This window comes from Octopus bimaculoides, chromosome 24 (genome assembly GCF_046866305.1).
Source record: "Octopus bimaculoides isolate indiv1 chromosome 24, ASM4686630v1, whole genome shotgun sequence".
Taxonomy (NCBI): Eukaryota; Metazoa; Mollusca; class Cephalopoda; order Octopoda; family Octopodidae; genus Octopus; species Octopus bimaculoides.
Window position 1 is genome coordinate 7,504,688 of NC_142951.1, and position 22,409 is coordinate 7,527,096.

The following is a 22,409-nucleotide window of genomic DNA, read 5'->3' on the forward strand; positions in this document are numbered from 1 at the left end:
AGCTTGCCATCTTCTACTATAATAATACTCTTGTGTTTTTCTCCGTCACAACATATGAATCAGAAAGGAGGGGGTGATAGATGAATAAGGAAGGAAGTGGGGTGCAAAAAAAATCATACAGCATTTGAACTCTGTGTGAGTATGTGTGTATGTACGTATTTGTGTGCATGTACAAGGGAAGTATGTAAACATTCACAAGTGTATTAATTTGATTTGCCATCCATATTTTAAGATACTACATATATATAAGATACTACAATTAGCTGTCATTTTTGACGGCACGGGGCCAGTTAGTCTATTATAATATTCTCTAGTGTTTTTCTCCGTCACAACATATGAATGAGAAAGGACGGGGTGATAGCTGAATAAGGAAGGAAGGGGGTGCAAAAAAAATCATACAGCATTTGAACTCTGTGTGAGTATATACATATGTGTGTGTGTATGTAAAAGGGAGTCATGTGAATGTTTGTGTGTGCATGTGCAATGGAAGTGGGACAGTGAGCATTCAACGCTGAAAAGAGAAATCAAACAGCATTTGAGCTGTAAGTATATGTATGTATGCATGTGTGTGCACAAGGGAAGTATGTGTATGTTTGTATGTATGAGTCACTGTTCTTTCAGTAACAGACAATGATTGATGTCACATCTCAAAAGACAACCACTAGATGACATTGACAAGTGTGCTAATTTGATTTGTCATCCATATTCTATCTGTTTTCTTAATAATAATTATTACAATCACACACACCTACATAAACATATACAAACTCATTAGAGAAAATAATTATTGCCTGAATGTATCAAGAATATAAAACGACAACAGTTGAAAGGTAAATTACTAATACATATCTTAATTTAACAGCTAAAACATGTCCTTTATTTATATTAAGAAATGTCTACCCAGAGTTCTTTCAGTAACTATACATAAACTAACCAGTGTTCTTTCAGTAATAAACGATGGTTGATGTCACATCTCAAAAGACAACCACTAGATAACATTGACAAGTGTATTAATTTGATTTGCCATCCATATTTATAAATAAAATATTAGATAACATTGAGAAATGTATTAATTTGAATTACCATCTATATTCTATCTTTTATCCTTATTTGTATATAAAATACTACAATTAGCCATCATTTTTGATGGCATGGGACCAGCTAGTCTTTCATAATAATAATGATAGTTTTAAAGGCGGCGAACTGGCAGAAACGTTAGCACGCCAGGCGAAAAACTTAGAGGTATATTGTCTGTCTTTACGTTTCGAGTTCAAATTCCACCCAGGTCGACTTTGCCTTTCATCCTTTCAGGGTTGATAAATTAAGTACCAGTTGCGTACTAGACACAATGACGCACAGACACACACACATATATATATGACGGGCTTCTTTTCAGTTTCTATCTACCAAATCCCCTCGCAAGGCTTTGGTTAGTGGAAGACTATAGTAGAAGTCATTTGCCCAAGGTGCCACACAGTGGGATTGAACCTGGGACCATGTAGTTCAGAAGCGAGCTTCTTACCACACAGCCATGCCTGCACCTGCCTCTCTCTCTCTCTCTCTCTCTCTCTCTCTACCTATCTATCTATCTATCTATTTATAAATATATATGTATGTATGTATGCATTTATGTATGTATATTCTTTTTACAAGGTTAACCTGTTTAACTAGATAACCAAAACACTTATTAACAAAGTGTTGGGTTAGCCAGCTAATTAATAGATTGAAGTACATAGCTACAATGTTAGCCGTCCAATTAGTTGACAATTTGGATGATTTAATAATTACATAAATATGTATATGATACAATACATTTATAATATAAAACTGCATGAAGACTCAAACCCAAAACTGAAGAAAACACAATCACGAGTAAAGAAAGAAAGTAAAAGAAGAGGAAGAAAGAAAGAAAAAAAACATGAATTCAACACTATGTGTTTCAATTACTTGCACACCACAAGGTTCAATAGAACCTTCTGAAGTAAGCCGATACACTCACAGCATTACTACAGGTGATGGTGAGGCTAAGCCATTGGGACAGCCAAGCACCCTCTCGGGCATTACCAGACGCCTTGGTAAAGCGAGCCACCAACGATGAAAAGGACTTCGCTGTTAGTGGCCCAGCCCCTCTGAATGCCTCAGATGCCACAGGCTTGAAGAAATGGTTCACTGAAAAGTCCTGATACCTGCTTGACTGAAGTACAAATCCACAAGTTTGAGGAAGGTTTGGCTGCTATTTCTGACGCCGCAAATAACTATGAAGGGACTTCTTTGTTGCCTTGGGTGCCTTCATTTATTACAATTTCTAGCAGATCAAGGAAAACTTTGAGGGCAATCGTGGACAGCCTGTGGCCTGCAGAACATTCTGAATGGCACAGCTTCGCAACCATAGAATAAATCACTATAAACCACTTCAAGTTCCTCGAAAATTTCTTTAAATTTTCAGTTATTGAATTTGTTTACCATTTTTTACGAATTTCATATATTTTTTTATTACATGTTGTTCATTCTGAGAGTTGGTACCCATAAGTCTGGCTGCCCATCATCATGTAACACCTATGGTCTACCAGTTGGACAGTTTGACAAGATCCAACTAGCCCATAGGCTGACTTGGTCCCCAGTGGCTACTTTTGTAAGGCTTCTACAATTGGATGCCCTTCCTGACACTGACCACTTTACAGAATGTACTAGGTGATTTTTTTCTTTTGCAGCACCATCATTAGTGGAATCACTGAGTAGGCGGCAAGACAGAGTTGGGGGTGTGGGATTGAAGGAGATGGCTTTGCACCAGATGTTGAGAGGCTTAGTTAGGAAAGAGAAACAGAAACAGAAACAGATGTCTTGCTGTAGAGGGGCTACATGGGTACCCCCACAAGAAATAGAGAAACGATGTGGGGGCGGGATGATGTATCAGGGCATAAAATCAACATACAAAAAAATGGATAGAGAGAGAGAACAAGAACAGAGAATTGAGGATGGCTGAATGGATAGGCAGGATGAATGAGGGGAAGTGATGGGGAAACAGAAGATGTACAGTGACAGAAATTGAGGTTAGAGGTACATAGGGGTGGATGAATCTTCCATTGCTGGAGCACCATCTGTAACCAGATTGTTAAATTTTTCTTTGAATTAATCAAATTGATTTATCATTGATTTGACCTCAGATAAAAATCTTTATCACTGATAGTTTACTGAATTGATTTTTTTTTTTCCGAAAGCAAATCTTCTCATGTTATAAAGTTTGTTTGTATCTTATATAAAAACACAACCAGTTGTACTGCATAGAGTATAATTTGTCTACAGCCATTCAATAAGATACTCATCTTGATTCTGCTTGTTTCAAGGATAGCTGGATGTTGTTAGCCATGTCTCTCACACAAGTTATTTTACTAAATTCTTTATTATATTTAAAATTAATTGAAAGAAACACAGAGCATGTCAACAGAAATATGGTAACAAAAGGGTTAAAATATATAATAGAGAAAAAATTCTTAACCCTTTTGTTACAAACCCGGCTGAAACCACCTCTGGGTCTCTAGTACATATATCTTGTTTTCATAAGATTTGAATTAAAATCTTCCACCAAAACTTAGTCACAATTTATGTTCTTAACACTAGCTGAATGATAACTAAGTTATTTTACTAAATTCTTTGTTATATTTAAAATTAATTGAAAGAAACTCAGAGCAACTCAAAATAAATACGGTAACGAAAGGGTTAATTCTGTTGTCACCATATTTCTGTTAAAATACACAGCTTTTGTTTTAACTAATTTTGCAAAATAAGGGAAAATTTAGTAAAATTGTCATTTTTGAGCTGATGTTTTGAGCATAAATTAAAATGCTATTTTGATGTAAGGTTTTTAATGTAAATTATTTAAAAATAGAATGTGTTTATCATAGAAGCAAAAGCTGTGTCAGGCAGACTTGAATTTTGAAAAGAGGTAAACATTGGGGGGGGGGGGCGGAAATCTTTGTCAGTTCTAAATTTGAATGCAAATGAAATCATTTGCCCTGTGGGAGAGATAGATTTTAACCCCAGTTTGTCTCATATGGTCAGTGAGAACCTGCTATTCCACCATCACCACCACCACCACAGCCGCCACCAACACCAACAACAACCACAACAACAACAGCAACACCATTATCAAGACTACCACCACCACCACCACTGCCACCACCAACACCAACAACAGCACTGTTATAACCCCGTCACTGCCACCACCTCCACCACCACCATCAACAACAACAACCACAACAGCATTATGAAGACTACTACCACCACCACTACCACCACCGCCACCACCATCACCACTATAACATTACCATCGACAACAGCAACAACAGCCATTACTATACAGCTATCATCACCATTTCCATCACATCTATGACTACTATCGCCAAAACCACCTCTACTCACCCACCATCATGACCACTGCCACCAACACCACTACACTCCCACCATACAACACCCACCACCACCACCAACTACTGTCAACCTGTCAACTTCAATGACGTCACTGTAATTAACTAAACTTACTCATCTGAAGTGGGGAAAAATAAATAATTATAAATTGATGTCAAGTCTTAAAAAACATTTCTCAACCCTCTTGAGAAAAACAACAAATGAGGATGGTGGTGGTGGTGGTGGTGGGGATGATGGTGATGATGATGATAATGATGATGATGGTGGAGATGGTGATGGTGGTGGTGGTGGTCATCGTCGTCGCTGTAGCGGTCCTGATGATGATCATGATCATGATAATGGGGTGGGGGCGGCGGTGATGGTGATGATGGTGATGGTGACGACGACAACGACGATGATGGTGATGATGATAGTGGTGGTGGTGGTGGTGGTGGTGGTGGTAGTGATTGTCACTGTGGTGGTCCTGATGATGACAATGACAACAAGAATGATGATGTTGATAACAGGGTGGTAGAGGTGGTGGTGGTGGCGGTGGAGGTGGTGGTGGTGGTGGTGGTGATGCTACTAAAAAGAAATATTGGTTGTATAACAACTTTTGTTTAATTAAAAGAAAAAGAAAAAGAAAAGCAAGCAAAACGTTTAAAATGCGATAAAATAATAATAATAAAGATTAGAGTTTAAAAATGAAAAGAAATATTAGTTTGTGAGAGATCAAGTGGGTGGGGGAGTGGGAAGGGAAAAGAGAGAGAGAGAGAGAGGGGAAGATAAGGCAGAGAGAGAGAAGCAAGAGAAGTAATGAAAGAGAGGGTGTGAGAAGAAAGGATGATGGAAAGGAGGGAGGGGGAAATGATGATGTTGATGGCAGTGGTGGTGGTGGTGGTGGTGGCAACAACAGCAGCAGTGATGTTGTTGTTGGTATTGGTGGTGGTGGAGGCTTCGGTGTTAGTTGTGGTGGTAGCGATAGTGGTTGTGATAGTTGTGGTGGTAGTGGTGGTGGTGGTGGTGGTGCTGCTGCTGCTACTACTACTGCTGTTGATGATGATGATGGTGATGATGATGATGATGACAGTAATGCTGATTATGATGATGATGATGATGTTAAGAATAATGGTAATAGTGGTGGTAGGGGAGAGAAGTAATAAACAATGGGGAGGTGATGGGGGAGAAGATGAGGAGGGAGGTTACTGGAAATAGAGAGGGGGGAGGTGAATGAAAGACAGAGAAGAGGGTGAGAGTGAGGGATGAAGGGAGTAGAAGAGGATAGGAGAATGTGGGAGAGAGAGAGAGAAGAGGTAGGTGTAGGAAATGGAGGATGAGAAAGAGAGAGATGGGAGAAAACTGGAGAGGGGAGGTAAGGAAAGAGAGGAGGAGAGAGACACAGGGGAGAGGGGGAAAGGGAGATGTTGGGGTGGGGGGAAGGATAATGAAATCAGAAATGATTGCCGGGGGGGGGGGTAATAAGAAGGGTTGTGATGAGAAAGTGGCTCAGTGATTTTAATTGTTGATGATGATGATGATGACGATGATGATGATGGTGACGATAACGATGATGATGATGATGATGATGATGGTGACGATAACAATGATGATGATGATGACGATGATGATAAAGACATCCATTATAAAGAACATGACCAAGGAGTGTTCTGTCTCTGCTACATTATCTTCCATCATTTACTTGTTTCCGTTACTGGACTGTGGCCATGCTGGAACACCACCTCAATCAACTCCAGCACATTTTTATTCTTTTTTTTTTTTTAAACTGGCATTATTCTATTAGCTCCTTTTATCGAACTGCTAAATTAAGGGGATGTAACAAATCGACCCTGGTTGTCAAAGGTTGAGAGTGAAGGCATCCCTGGATTAACCATCAAGCACATGCTTCGGGCATTGAGGGAAGTGGGGGGGTAGCCTTCATCAGGTGTCTTGGGCTTATGGTGTAGAGGGTTAAGAGCGTGGGCTGCTAAGCCCAAGATTCTGAGTCCGACTCCAGTCAGTGACCTGAATAATAATAATAATAATAATAATAATAATAATAATAATAATAATAATCAGACAAATACATAACAAAAACACCAGGACTTACAAATATATATAACATACAGAAAATTGCACTACTAGGCACTGCACACATCCTATGCAAAACACTTTGAATACAGTAACCATAAGAGCATCACAGCAAACCACAGCACATACCCAAGGCACACAGAGCTGCGCTCGGTAGTGAAGTGAAAGCACGTTATAAAAATAAAACTATTGAACAATAATAATAATAATAATAATAATATCGAAAAATACATTACAAATGAGAACCCAGGTTCAAAAATTTCTCCAAGACACCTGATGAAGGCTGGAGGGTACGTCGTTTCCAAATTTCTGGCTGAGTGAATTGCATGTGGTCAAGAAGCAAATTTCTTACCATATGGCTACGCCTGTGTCTTTAGATATACATTTTCTACTCTAGGCACAAGGCCCGAAATTTTGGGGGAGGGGGGCCAGGCCAGTTGATTAGATCGACTCCAGTATGTAACTGGTACTTAATTTATTGACCCTGAAAGGATGAAAGGCAAAGTCAACTTCGGCAGAATTTGAACTCAGAATGTCAAGACAGACGAAATGCCGCTAAGCATTTTGCCCGATGTGCTAACAATTCTGCCAGTTCGTTGCCTTGTCTTTGGATATACATTCTTTTCTGCTCTAGGCACAAGGCCTGGAATTTTGGGGGAGGGCGCCAATTGACTAGATCGATTCCAATATGCAACTGTTACTTAATTTATCGATCCTGAAAGGATGAAAGGCAAAGTTGACCTCAGTGGAATTTGAACTCAGAACATAACAACAGAAGAAATACCTATTTCGTTATTGCCCACAAGGGGCTAAACATAGAGGGAACAAACAAGAACAGACGAACGGATTAAGTCGATTACATCGACCCCAGTGCGTAACTGGTACTTAATTTATCGACCCCGAAAGGATGAAAGGCAAAGTCGACCTCGGCGGAATTTGAACTCAGAACGTAACGGCAGAAAAAATACCGTTAAGCATTTCGCCCAGCATGCTAACGATTCTGCCAGCTCGCCACCTGATGAGGCAATCATAATACGTTTATTATGCATGTCATTGTGTGCTTTAGTGGGTTTGGTATTCAGCTCACAATCGTGAGGTCATGAGTTCGATTCCTGGCAGTGTGTTGGGTCCTTGAGCAAGACACTTTATTTCACATTGCCCCAGTTCACTAAGCTGGCAAAAATGAGTTGTACCTGTAATTCTAATGGGTCAGCCTTGTCACATTCTGTGTCAATCTCCTTGAAACCTGTATTAAAGGTACCTGTGTCTGTGGAGTACTCAGCCACTTGCACGTTAAAATCACGAGCAAGCTGTTCTGTTGATTAGATCAACTGGAACCCTCGTCGTCGTAACCAACGGAGTACCAGTAATTATAACATAGAGGAGGGAGTTAAATAGTGTAGTTTATGTTGAATAAATTCACGAAATAAAAGTATTGTTTCAGTAAGTTCATATGTTCATAGACATTCAGATCGTTAATGGTCACAGAAACACATTAATAGTCAGATCAATTTTTTTCTCCTTCTTCTTTTTTATATTGATTATTGGTTCTGAATAAAATATAAGACAAGCCTAATTAATGAGTGGTTTTGGTTGACAAAACTGAAAGATGCCTGTCATATATCTTCATCATCATCATCCATTGTTGTTGTCACTGGCATTGTTGTCGTCGTCGTCCCCCTCCTCCTCATCATCATCATCATGATCATCATTGTTGTCACCCATCAGTCAGTCATCATCATCATCGTCATCGTCATCGTCGTCATCCATCACCACCACTATCATCATCGTCGCCCATTACCACCACCACCATCATTATCATCATTGTTGTCAGCCATCAGTCATCAGTCATCATCATCATTGTCATCGTCATCCATCATCATCATCGTCATCCATCACCACCATCACCATCATCATCATCTTGTTGTCACCCATCAGTCATCATCGTCATCCATCACCACCACCATCAACATCTTGTTGTTACCCATCAGTCATCATTGGCATCGTCATCCATCACCACCACCATCATTGTCATCACCCACCATCACCATCATCATCATCCAGTCAGGTGACTTGCCCAGACAAATAAGTTGTATTGGTCTTTTGAAAGCTGGAGGTCTCATCCCTGCACACTATGACTACAGACGGGAGCAACAGTTTGCTAACTAAACTGGCTAATTTGGGCCATTGACAGTTTGTTGTCTGTTCCCACACTCACCATCCAGTACTTTTCCACCGACACGGGGGTGTTGCGGCCATCGTTGGTAGCTCCATGCACAGCCCGGGCTTACTGACACTGCCGCTCTTCTTTGTGTCCAGCACCGTGATCTGCATCCAGTGCTGTTGCTGTGGCCAGTGCAGTGGCAACATCTGGGGCTGTGGCCATGTCTCGCACCATAGCCACATCCTGCTGCTGACGTCACAGGCAGTCGCGGCATGGTTGCAGCAGTGATCTTGTCATCTCGGCCCATGCATGCCTAAGGGCAGCATGCTGTTGGTTCTAGGTCACTTGGTGATATTCACCACTGACTTAGTAAGTTCATCTGCTGAAATAACCCACACATACCAAGCTGTAAGCCGTAATTTCAACACAACCCTTGCTTTGGTGGTTACAGGGTGCCAGGCCCTAGATTTTGTTGGGGACTGTTTATTCCCATATTCACAGCTGACCTTTATTTATAGGCTGTTTAACTCATAGGTGCTATTACTTCAAGTGGAGGCGCAATGGCTCAGTGGTTAGGGCAGCGGACTCGCAGTCATAGGATCGCGGTTTCGATTCCCAGACCGGGTGTTGTGAGTGTTTATTGAGGGAAAACACCTAAAGTTCCACGAGGCTCTGGCAGGGGATGGTGGCAAACCCTGCTGTACTCTTTCACCACAACTTTCTCTCACTCTTACTTCGTGTTTCTGTTGTGCCTGTAATTCAAAGGGCCAGCCTTGTCACACTGTGTCACGCTGAATCTCCCCCAAGAACTACGTTAAGGGTACACGTGTCTGTGGAATGCTCAGCCACTTGCAAGTTAATTTCATGAGCAGGCTGTTCCGTTGATCGGATCAACTGGAACCCTTGACGTCGTAAGCGACGGAGTGCCAACAACAACAACAACAAGCTATTACTTCAGATCAGAGTAAACCCGAGAACAACAGTGGCTAAGAGATGGTTCCACATTTTTCAGAACCCTGGAATTCCTGCACCAGGCCCCTAATACCAGATGCAGCTCAAAGTCGTACCCAGGACATGTACCATGAATGACTGCACCCATCCCTTTATATGCCTCTGATTTTCCATTAGACAAATTATTGATATTCATAATCAACATTACTACATTGCATATGTGTGTGTATTCATGGCTCGGAATAAAGTCACAATTTTGGCTAGGAAAAACAATTACAGGAAAAAAAAAGTCACAATTAATTTATGGTGACCGGTAATAAAATCACAGGAAAAATGTCATAATTTTGTCTAGGAAAGAAAATCAATTAATCAAACAAAAATATTCAAGTTAGTCACAATTTATTGAAGTGCCATAAACAATTAAAGTAATAAAATAGAAAATATTTAAAATCAGTTATTAACCAACAATACATGATTGTCATTGTCGTCATTGTCATCCATCACCACCACCATCATCATCATCATCCATCACCACCAACATCATCATCATTGTTGTCACTCATCAGTCATCATTGGCATCGTCATCCATCACCACCACCATCATTGTCGTCACCCACCATCACCATCATCATCCAGTCGGGTGACTTGCCCAGACGAATAAGTTGTAGTGGTCTTTTGAAAACTGGAGGTCTCATCCATGCACACTATGACTACAGACAGTAGCAACAGTTTTCTACTCAAGGCACAAGGCCTGGAATTTTGGGGGAAGGGGCCAGTCGATTACATCGACCCCCAGTGCGCAACTAGTACTTAATTTACTGACCCCGAAAAGATGAAAGGCAAAATTGACCTCGGTGGAATTTGAACTCAGAACGTAAAAAGACAGACGAAACACTGCTAAGCATTTCATCCCGTGTGCTAACATTTTTGCCAGTTTGCCAACTTATGACTTGTACATATTGACGACACTATTTCTATATGATGGCATTACAGGTGACTTTTTTTTTTACCTGGATTCATGTATTAACTACTCTCAGTCTTGTTGAGTAGAACATATAGTTTGATCAAGCAGATCAAAAGCATTCCAACCATGATCGTCTCATCTTTATTTTTCAGGCAATGTGTATCTCGGACTACATTATGTCCACATATGAAAATAAAGTGTAATTTGAAGATCCTATTTTTAGCAGGTCAAGTGGTGACCAGTAATAAAGTCACTTTATTAAGTCACAATTTTGGCAAGAAAAAGTCACAATTAATTTATGGGATCTGGACAAAACTGCCCTAGGGCAAAACCCCCTTGGACAAAACACCTGTGACTTTATTACCTGGAATCAGTTGAGTTGGCTGTGAAAATATTCCCAAGTTGGTTCTATTTACAGCAGATTTATTGACTTACATTTTATTAACAATCCTTTGAAGTTCAATATCTCATGGGAAAGGAAAATGGTAGATTCTTCTCCATCCCTTAATCTTTTCAGTATTCTAGTTTAGCAAAACATGAGGATGTAAACAAACCAGCACCTCTTGTCAAGTGGTGGTGAAGAACAAATACAAGCTCACACACACACTTATATGTGTGTAGATTGTTTGAAGTGATTTAGAGATTTTATATCAAGAAAAAGTAAGTAGTCAGAATTTTAGATAATTCTTTATTAGCGGTTTCAGCTCACCCATGGAAACCCCTGATATATACATATATATATATATATATATATATATATATATATATATATGTATAACAAGCTTCTTTCAGTTTCCATCGACCAAATCCACTCATGAGGCTTTCGTTAGGCAGGAACCTTGTGGTTGGGAAACAAATTAAACATTTCTACTCTTTAGATTTTTGCTACGGACCCCCCACCCCACCCCATCAGTTCCGTACCCTTTTCGGTACTTTTTGGTTCTCTCACCCCCATTGAAAAATTGAACTATCCCCCACCCCAGTTGTATGATAAAAAGGATTAAACATCTTATTCAATGCCTATTGAGGAGGCCAAAAGTCAGCAATGTGTTGAAGTATTGAATCAAAAGGATCCAATTTTTTTAATTCAATCTCTTGTCGCCACATAAACTCGCACATATACGAGTCCAGTAGAGCTCTGTGAGTGCCATTTTCTCTTTTATTTTTTTCTTTAGCACTCTTCCAAAGTCTTTCACTATTTTGGGTGTGAGCTGTATTAGTAGGATCAACAAAGTGCAGAGAATTTTTCACAGTGAGATGTTGAAAACGACCAGAATTAATTATATTTTCATATGTTGACCATTCAGCACTTATGAAGGTAGTACCTGGTCTTATATTATTTTCTATTATAGGAAGAAGTGTTGTTGCAGACCTGTCAGGAACAGTAAACATGAAACACTCTTTTGTTTCTTTACAAATTCCTCCAAAAACCAACTGCCGAGGTGGTTGACGTCCGGCACAACTTTTCCTTTTAGTGAACAAACTTTCGTCAATTTCAACAGTCATGTTGGGTCCTCCAATCACTTTTGGGTTCGACAATATGTGTGCAGCACAAACTTCTCTCAGATAATTATTCCAATCAACAATGCAACTGGCTTTCATTTCGAGCTCATGTTCACAAAAATTGACACTTGCCAAGTCGTGTGCCCAACAATATATGAAAAAGGCTGCTTTATGAAAAGATAAACGTGAATTAGCGAACCAATTATCTGTTCTTAATCCTTTTTCTTGTCTGCATTCACGAAGTCTACATCGCCATCTGTTTTGACTTCCAACTGAGAAATTCATACAATGGCCGTTGTTACATCGTCTTTCTTGGTGAATAATTCCTTTTTCTTGAAAAAAAGAAATAATGGATATTTCATCTTTGCAAATTTCGCTTAGACGTAGCATACTCATATTGTAATCGAAACAAAAGTTGTTGAGTTGACCGGGGAAGGGTACATAACCCAAGTTTCTAATGGGGAGATAACCCCCTTTTTTAATGGCAATTTTTTAATGGCTGGGTGAGATAACCAAAAGATACCCCATTTTCTCTTTATCAAGAGGTACGAAACTTCGAAAGGCTGCTATTTCAAAATTCCATCTAAATCCAATCCATCTATGACCATCCCTAACAGGTTCTACTCCAAACCAAGAGTTAGATGATAGAAACCTAGTGCGCATGACCGGAAGTTCACAAAGCACTGTTTCTCGTAACTTTAATTACGAACTAATTATAAAAAACATAACGAAGGTTCTTGTTAATTATATCCAGTTCTTGAAGCAATTATTCGGTTCCAGAAGCATTTCCAGTCCTCTTCGGTTTGTAGTTTCTTTTCTTTTATTCTTCATCTCCGTTTAATGTTACAGAATGTCTATTTAGCTTACTTCTCCACATCAAGTCACATGGAAATGTTTTCTCTATAAACACGTTTTTATTTACAACTAAAACGTTTCTTTGCGAGTTCAGCATGGAATCTCTTACTAGTGTTGCTTGGCTTGCTAGAAACAGCAGCCAGTCTTCCTTCCACCGCTTTAAAATAAACAAATGAGAACACATCGCCTTTAAAAGTTTAGTCCTGTCTATCAAAAAAGACTGGTTAGGGACACATCGTCTGGACATTATTCTCCCATCTGTTAAAAAAGAGATCGGTTGTTTACCACTACAATATTTGGTAATTTTTCAGATTAACACCCGTACGATCTTCACTAGGGTGTTAGGGAATTCCGTCCCTAACCGTAACCCTAAACACCAACCCTAACCCTAACACCCTAGTGAAGATCGTGCGGGTGTTAATCTGAAAAATTACCCAATATTTGGCGCAGTTCTTGTCGAAGTATACCATTTACTGGATACTGGATGGTTTCCGTGTTGAAGCTCCTAGGAGCTTGGTCACAGGTCCTTTTCCACCTGTACAATTAATTTGTCGTGTGGTAAAACACTTCGACAGTTGTAGCTAATAGTAACAGACAGGGTCAAATTTTGCAGGAAGCTCCCTCCAGTGTGCGTCAAAGCCTGTTCTTGAAGGCATTGATTGACGGAGCTGCGACCACATTGTTTGGCAGACTGTCCCAGGTGGCGATCACACGCTGTACGAAAAAGCAGCTTCTGATGTTGAGCCTGCAGTGTGATCTTTCCAATTTCAGGCCGTGTCTTCTCGTATTTCTGCCTTGGAAGTAGTTGAATTGGAGGTGGTTGGTCAGGTACAGGCCGTGCGTATACTTACACATGTTGATCATATCCCCCCTGAGACGGCGACGTTCGAAACTAGGCAGGTTTAGTGCAGCCAAGCGCTCTGAGTATGGCTTTTCTTTCAAGGATGCGACGAGTCTGGTGGCACGCCTCTGGATATCCTCCAACTCGCAACACATTGCCGTATGCCGGGGTTGCCAAGCTGTGTGTCCATATTCAAGAATCGGGCGAACTAGAGACTTGGTACAGTTGGACTTTCGGGGTTAATGCAGTTTCTCACCTCTCCTTGAAAAATGCATTTTTTAAAAAAAAGTTTTTTGCACCCCTACGTTTTAGATATCGAAAATTACGAATATGTAAAAAATACTTTCTGGTATTTTGTAGAATACCAAGAGAAACAAATGGCAGGTTCAGACTGCATTTTAAAACTACGGCTTAAAAAAAAAAAAAAAGGCAGAATTCTGGTTTAAGTATCCCATTTAAGCCCTCCTAACTTTTTAATTTTTAGAAAATTTTATTGAATTTGTCTTCTACACACAGGAATTCTACAAAAAAAAAAATATTTGTGTATGTGATTTAAGGGCGATTTAGCTGTTGTTTTTAGCACATCTCACGACAACTTGATACCTTCCTCGTTTCTTTGTCATTCACATGTGTTCATATTTTGCAATATTTTTCTCCCGCTTTTTGTCGATGTTGTATTCAACAGTCCGGAAAAAATGACCTAATTATTCAAAAAGAAAAAGTGTAACACGATTAGAAATAGCGAAAAACGGGCTTTAAAATTTATATATAGAGTCAACGTAATTTAACGAAAATTAATTTTAAAATACTTCATTTAAAACCAAAATTAAAAATTCCGCAAGAACGTTCTTGACAACCTAATATTTGCCCATGGTGCCATGCAGTGGGGCTAAACCTGAAGCCATGTGGTTGCATGGAGAGCTTAACCATACAGCCATGTCTGCACCTGCAAATTAGTTTGTTCAATTAATTAACATTAATGATATTTGATTTGTTTCAGTTTGTCTGATTAACACCAGCAAAATGATCATACCTATTCGATGCTTCACCTGTGGAAAAGTTATTGGCAACAAATGGGAGGCATATCTTGGTCTTTTACAAGTGGAATATACTGAAGGGTAAGTGATTTCTTACAATCTCTTAATCTTAATCTAGTGGCTCTCAATGAGGGTGCCTGTGACCCCTGGAGGTCTGTATAGAATTTGGTGGGAGGGGGTGCAAGCTAAATATTAAATTGGAGGTCTACATAAGCACAGGCATGGCTGTGTGGTAAGAAGCTTGCTTCCCAACCACATGGTTCTCGGTTCAGTCCTACTGCAATGGCACCTTGGGCAAGTGTTTTCTACTGTAGCCTTGGGCCAATGAAAGATTTGTGAGTGGATTTGATAAACGGAAACTGAAAGATGCCTGTCGTGTGTGTGTGTGTGTGTATATATATATATATATATATCATCATCATCATCATCATCATCGTTTAACGTTCGCTTTCCATGCTAGCATGGGTTGGACGATTTGACTGAGGACTGGTGAAACCGGATGGCAACACCAGGCTCCAGTCTAATTTGGCAGAGTTTCTACAGCTGGATGCCCTTCCTAACGCCAACCACTCAGAGAGTGTAGTGGGTGCTTTTACGTGTCACCCGCACGAAAACGGCCACGCTATATATATATATATATATATATATATATCATAAGGTTTTTAAACTTTTAAATTTTCATATTCAAAAGAGACAGAGACTTCAAATTCGATATATCGATTTATTCACCACTCTATGTTAACATTAATGATCTCCTAAGGTAAGTTCTTATGCTATATTGGTAACGGTTGCTACATCCTCTGGGAAAATTATTATTATATATATATATATATATATATATATATCATCCATCATCATCATTTAACGTCCATTGTCCATGCTGGCATGGGTTGGATGGTTAGACTGGGCTGGCCTGCTGGAAGGCTGCACCAGATTCCAGTCTGATTTGCCATGGTTTTATATAGCTGAACGCCCTTCCTAATGCCAACCACTCCGAGAGTGTAATGGGTACTTTCATGTGCCACCAGCATGGGTGCTATTTGCATGACACAGGGGTGTGTTTACATGCCACTGGTATGTGTGCCAATTTGCGTTTATGTGCCACCAGCACGGGTGCCTTGACTGCGATTTGATTGGGTTTGATGGGTTTTCTTATATATATGTATCTATGTGTATGTGTCTTTGTCCCCTCACCACTGCTTGACTGCTGGTGTTGGTGTGCTTATGTCCCCATAACTTAGCAGTTTGGTGAAAAAGACTGACAGAATAAGTACTAGGCTTAACAATAAAAAAAAGACCCTAGGGGCAATTTATTCAACTAAAACCCTTGAAGGCAGTGCTCCAGCATGGCTGCAGTCAAATGTCTGAAACAAGAACTAGATAAGAGATAGTGTTCTAGGGATCCAGATTTATTTATTATGAGAAACAAATAGGTCCCTTTCTCTCATGCTTTACATAGCTTAACATTTTTCCAGCCACGGAAACACATTCCCTGTGACATATATGTATATATATATGTATATATATATATATATATATATATATATATATATATAGAGAGAGAGAGAGAGAGAGAGAGAGAGAGAGAGAAATAGGGGAGATATAAAATGATGATGTACAGGGGTTGGACAAAATAATGAAAGTGCCTTAAAATTTCAAGCAAATTTATTTTAATATTGGGTAGGGCTGCCTTTAGCAGTAATTACAACTTGGATTCTACAAGATATGGACTCGTACAAAGTTTGAATTGTTTCCAAAGTAATTTTTGTCCATTCTTCAGCTAAAACAGTCTCCAGTTCTTGTAGTGATGATAGTGGAGGATATCGACTCCTTTTTTTTCTAAAATGCACAATAAATGTTCAATAATATTGAGATCTGGGGACTGTGGTGACTAGATAAGATGCTCAACTTCACTAGAATGTTCCTTGTGCCATTCTATAACAGCTTTAGCTGTGAGAATTGGTGCATTATCATCCTGAAAGATTGTGTTTCCTTCCGGAGACAGTTTTGCAATCAGAGGATGAATTTGATCAGATAAAATGTTTAAATAGTCTTGACTATTAATTCTGCCACAAAGGGAAACCATTGGGCCAGTGGATTTCAAGATATAGCCCCACCCTCCCAGATCATCACGAATTTTCCTCCATGTTTAACAGTTGGAAGAAGGCAGTGTGGGTCAAATGCTTCTTTTGGCTGTCTCCACACATATACTCGACCAGTGGTTGGAAATAAGGTAAAGGATGACTAGACCAACAAAATAACGTTCTTCCATTGCTCTAGGGATCAATTCTGTAGGTTTTTACTCCACTCTAAATGCTTTGCAATGTTTGTTTTTGTGCAGCTCCTGGCGAACAGTTTTTGTGGAAACTGGGTTCTTGAAGTGGTCATTAAGCTCTGCAGTAATTTTGGGAGTTGTACTTTTGTGATCCTTTCTAACAATTTGAGTAAGAGTCCGACAGTCCCTACCTGAAAGTTTGGGTTTTCTTCCGGAGTTTTGTTTCGACGAGGAGGTTTTTCCCACTTTCTCAAAGGCTGTCATTACTTTCGAGACAGTACTTCTTGATACACTAAACTGTTTTCGTTATGCTAGCGCCTGCCATACGCGCACCAACAACTTGACCTCTTTGAAAGTCCCATAGATCTGTCATTTTAATGAATTTTAATTACCTTTTTCTGCTGATATCTGAAAAGAAACAGAAATTGTAGCAAAACATATTAAGCAACACTAATAATAAATAAAAAAAAAACATGAAAATAAACAAACTTTTGACGGTTTTATAGATATTTCAGAATTATGATGCTAGGTGTTTCTATTATTTTGTCCAACCCCTGTATGTGTGTTAATCTTGGAGAAAGGTTAAAAACCAGTGCATTGACCAGAAATATAGTTTCTGACCGACGGAGTTGTCCCCCTTAAGATGTCACTAAAAGAACCAAAGTCCTAGGGTCGATGTAATTAACCGAATTCGTGGTGGTGCTCCATCATGACCACACACCAGTGATTGAAATCCGTAAATGCACAATATGGTCAGAAATAATAAACAAGATTTCTACAAGTTACTTGGTGACCTGGCCAGTTAATGCTAAGTAAAAAGCGCCCAGTCTACTCGGTAAAGCGGTTGATATTTAGAAGGGCAACTCACCTGTTTCTAAGCAGGTTAATATTCTCCATGGCCAGGCATGTTTTCACGAATGATTTAAAACCGAGGACACTGCTAGCATCACGGTGAAATTCGTTTACAAGTATCAGATGCAGTCAAGGCCAGGAGTAGACAGTAACACACATATGTATATATGTATATATACGACAAGCTTCTTTCAATTTCCATCTACCAAATCCACTTACAAGGTTTTGGTCAGCCCAAGGTGTTGCACAGTGGAACTGAACCCGAGACCATGTGGTCAAGAAGCAAATTTCTTACCATATGGCTACACCTGTGTCTTAAGATGTACATTTTCTACTCTAGGCACAAGGCCCGAAATTTTGGGGGAGAGGGCCAGGCCAGTTGATTAGATCGACCCAGTACGCAGCTGGTACTTAATTTATTGACCTCGAAAGGATGAAAGGCAAAGTCGACCTCGGCGGAATTTGAACTCAGAACATCAAGACAGACGAAATACCGCTAAGCATTTCGCCTGGCATGCTAACGTTTCTTATTTCTTTATTGCCCCCAAGGGGTTAAACATAGAGGGGACAAACAAGGACAGACAAAGGGATTAAGTCGATTACATCAACCCCAGTGCGTAACTGGTACTTATTTAATCGACCCCAAAAGAATGAAAGGCAAAGTTGAACTCGGAACGTAGAGACAGACGAAATACTGCTAAGCATTTTGCCCGGCGTGCTAACGTTTCTGCCAGCTCGCCGCTTTGCCTTTAGATATATACTATATATAAACGTGCTGACGTGTGTTGCTTAGTGATTAGGGTAATCGGTTTACGACCGTAAAGTCTTGAGTTCGATTCCCGACGGCATGTTGTGTCCTTGAGCAAGACACTTTCTTTCACTTTGCTCCACTCCACGCAGCTGCCAAAAATGAGTTGTACCTGTAATTTGAAGGAGCGGCCTTGTTACATTCAGTGTTGCACTGAATCTTCTTGAGAACTACGTTGAGGGTGCGTGTGCCTGTGGAGTACTCAGCCAGTTACACGTTAATTTCATGAGCAGGCTGTTCCGTTGAACGGAATGCCAGGTTTATATATATATATGGAAAGACCAAAATATCACACACATACACACACACACACACACACACACACGTATTTGTGTGTGTGTGTGTGTGATTGCCCAAGCATATTATACACTATTTACCCGCCCAAACTGTCAAACATATATATATGTGATTACGTTTGTGTTGCAGAGATTTTACGAAATTCTCACTGAAGTTCTAGCATCTGGTACGAGTTAATTCCCTTGCTTCACTAAAAGTCGTTGATAATTTTGGTCTCTTCACTTTCGATATAGCAATGAACACAGTCGGTACTGGGGCTTCTGGGTTCTTTCAAAAATAAGCGAACGGCTTGGCACATCTTCACCACCACCACATATTTCTCTCACCTCCCTCTTTTCCAAATTGGGTACCCGTCTCAATCATCAGACTGCATCCATACTGAGGTACCACCACAAATCGACCCCTTTGCTCCTTTTTTGTTTTTCCAAGCCTGGTACTTATTCCATCGGTCACTTTTTTGTTGAACCGCTAAGTTACGGAGGTCATAAACAAACCAACACCAGTTATCAAACAGTGGTAGGAGACAAATACAATGGTGCAGTCACTCACACACACATTTATCTAGAAGACCGGCTTTTTTTCAATTTCCGTGTACCATATCCACTTACATTGTTTTAGTCAGCACGATTTCTACAACTGGATGCCCTTCCTAATGCCAACCACCTTACAGAGTGGATTGAGTGCTTATTATTCCGCTCCGGCAGTAGAGAGGACAGTTTTGGCATAGTTTTTTTAATGGCTGCATGCCATTTCTAATGTCAACCACTTTACACACAGTGACTTGAGTGCTTTTTTTTTTATGTGGCACATATATTCTTTTATTCTTTTACTTGTTTCAGTCATTTGACGGCGACCATGCTAGGGCACTGCCCTAAAGGGTTTTAGTTGAAGAAATTGACCCCAGAATTTATGCTTTGTAAGCCTAGCACTGTTTTTGTGTGGAGGTTCATTTTCCATGGGTTCGCAAATATATATATATATAAAGAATATATATGCATGTATACACACATATATGTACATACTTACATCTACATGTGTATATATATGCATATCAGGGTACAGGACGTTAGAACAATGAACTACAGACAACGGAACGAACACATAGGAAAATAGAAAGCCACTTGGAATTAATCCTTCGTCAGCTGCCGCTATTCTAACTAGACGTTTCGAAGATAAGGCAGACATACGCACATGTATGTGTGTGTACAAGCTCCAGTCAAACCATCATACTCATGCTACCATGGAAAACAGATGCAAGTGATGATGATGATGACAAGGTTACATGCTGTTATTTATAGCAAGGCAACGAGCTGGTAAAATCATTAGCATGCCGGGCAAAATTCTTGGCAGCATTTTGTCTGTCTTTATGTTCTGAGTTCAAATTCCGCCGAGGTCGACTTTGCCTTTCATCCTTTCAGAGTTGATAAATTAAGTACCAGTTACACACTGGCGGGGGTCAATGTAATTGACCATTCCCCTATCAAAATTTCAGGCCTTGTGCCATTAGTAGAAAGGATTATCTATAGCTTTATTTGGTTTAAGATTCACCATTTCTAAAACTATTATTTCACATTTTGCAAGTTACTTGGTGACCTCCCCAACACTGGTTCTAAATAAAAAAGCACCCAGTCCACTCTGTAAACTGATTAGCATTTTGAAGGGCAACTCATCTGTTTCTAAGCAGATTAACATTCTTCATGTCCAGACTTGTTTTGATGAAAGATTGAAAACCAAGGACACTGCTTGCATTACTATCGTTTCACGTTTTGTCCAAGTTTATAAATTCTTTTGACCTCAACAATATATATTTTATTTTGCTTCCTTTCAGTGATGCCCTCGATGCTCTGGGCCTGAAGCGCTACTGCTGCAGGCGCATGCTGCTTTCTCATGTTGACCTGATTGAGAAACTTCTCAACTATGCACCACTGGAAAAATAACTTATTACCTGACCACGCTTCCTTCATTAAACTCCAGTTTTTAACAAATTTATCTTTCTTTAATAAAATCATTTAAACATGTCTTTTTTTGTTGGAATATCTGTTTAATCTCTTGTCTTTTATCTTGTACTTGTTTCAGTCATTAGTCTATGGCCATGCTGGGGCACCTCTTTGAAGGGCTTTAGTCGAACAAATTGACCCCAGTACTTATTGTTTCCAAGTCACCAATTCAGCCTCAGTGTTGCAAACAGGGTGGTTGGTGTTTTTCTCAACTGCAGCCCACACATAGTAATCCATTGGATTACAATTGGGGGAATTAGGAAGCCAGGTATTGGAGTTGGTGAAATTGTAGAAATACAGTTCTATATTTAAGAGATGAGGAATTATGTACATTATTTACATTCAACGGATATTTGTCCTCATCTTGTTTGTTGTTAACACAACATTTCAGCTGATATACCATCCAGCCTTCTTTAGGTGTCTTGGGGAAATTTCAAACCTGGGTTCTCATTCCTAAGGTATTTTTCGATATTATTATTATTATTTAGGTCACTGCTTGGAATCGAAGCAGTGACCTGAACAATAATAATAATAATAATAACACCGAAAAATACCTTAGGAATGGGAACCCATTGACGTTTTTGATTAGTCAAAATTACATAACTTTAAATGCCTGTAACTTCTTTATCATTAATTTCTAGGGAAAAAAACATGAATGCACTTTCTGTTATTAATATACAAAACTACATCAGAACTCCATTTAAAAAAAAAAATAATCTGGAGAAAATTTGTAGACACGTGTGTGGCTGTGTGGTAAGATGCTTCCCAACTACATGGTTACAGGTTCAGTCCCACTCTGTGGCAGTATGGGCAAGTGTCTGTGTTTGTCCCCCACCACCTCCTTGATAACTGGTGTTGGTGCGTTTACATACCTGTAATTTAGCGGTTTGGCAAAAAGAGACCGATAGAATAAGTACTAGGCTTAAAAAAAAATCCTGGGGTCAACTTGTTTGACTAAAACCCTTCAAGGTTATGGTCCAGCATGGCCACAGTCAAGTGATTGAAACAAAAGAATAAAACTTGAAGGGGTTGGAAGAAATTTAATGTGATCTAACATGTCCATCATAAGATGATGGTGGTGTGAAGGAGGGTGCTGCTATTTCTAACTGCTTGAGTGATCCTAAAGAAACTCCCTTGTGAGCTTTCCCATGCTGGTAATTTTTAACGGGGGCTGGTGAGAGAAATATTGGTTAGGGGGGGGGGGGGATGATGATGATGATGATGATACTGCTGCTAGCACCATCTCCATAGCTGCCAAAAACGATAATGTTGAGGAGGAGGAGGGGGATATGGTGATGATGATTATGATAACGATGAGGGGGACAATGGTAACGATGATTATGATGGTGATGGTGATGATAATAGGGACAATG

At 39.7% G+C, this 22,409-nt stretch overlaps 2 protein-coding genes across 2 annotated transcripts; one reads left to right on the forward strand and one right to left on the reverse strand.

Moving 5' to 3' along the window:
• Positions 1 to 9,903: 9,903 nt before the first annotated feature.
• On the reverse strand, positions 9,904 to 12,470 carry LOC149131180 (uncharacterized). Its single transcript, XM_089341539.1, has 2 exons — positions 11,695 to 12,470; positions 9,904 to 9,955 (listed from the first exon to the last, which is right to left on the reverse strand). Exons 1-2 carry the CDS (start codon positions 12,468 to 12,470, stop codon positions 9,904 to 9,906), a joined length of 828 nt encoding a protein of 275 aa, XP_089197665.1.
• On the forward strand, positions 11,728 to 21,059 carry LOC149131181 (DNA-directed RNA polymerases I, II, and III subunit RPABC5). Its single transcript, XM_089341362.1, has 3 exons — positions 11,728 to 12,875; positions 14,771 to 14,888; positions 20,868 to 21,059. The coding sequence occupies exons 2-3, from the start codon at positions 14,794 to 14,796 to the stop codon at positions 20,974 to 20,976; spliced, it is 204 nt and encodes a 67-aa protein (XP_089197488.1). The 5' UTR covers positions 11,728 to 12,875; positions 14,771 to 14,793; the 3' UTR covers positions 20,977 to 21,059.
• Positions 21,060 to 22,409: the final 1,350 nt, after the last annotated feature.

Excerpts from the sequence above, each read along its gene's own strand:
- LOC149131180 (XM_089341539.1), bottom strand. The coding sequence starts at position 12,470 with ATGAGTATGCTACGTCTAAGCGAAATTTGCAAAGATGAAATATCCATT. Across the intron at positions 9,956-11,694 it reads CACAGAGCTCTACTGGACTC|ACAAAATTATGACATTTTTC; the intron begins GTATATGTGCGA and ends TTTCTTTCCTAG.
- LOC149131181 (XM_089341362.1), top strand. The coding sequence starts at position 14,794 with ATGATCATACCTATTCGATGCTTCACCTGTGGAAAAGTTATTGGCAAC. Across the intron at positions 14,889-20,867 it reads CAAGTGGAATATACTGAAGG|TGATGCCCTCGATGCTCTGG; the intron begins GTAAGTGATTTC and ends GCTTCCTTTCAG.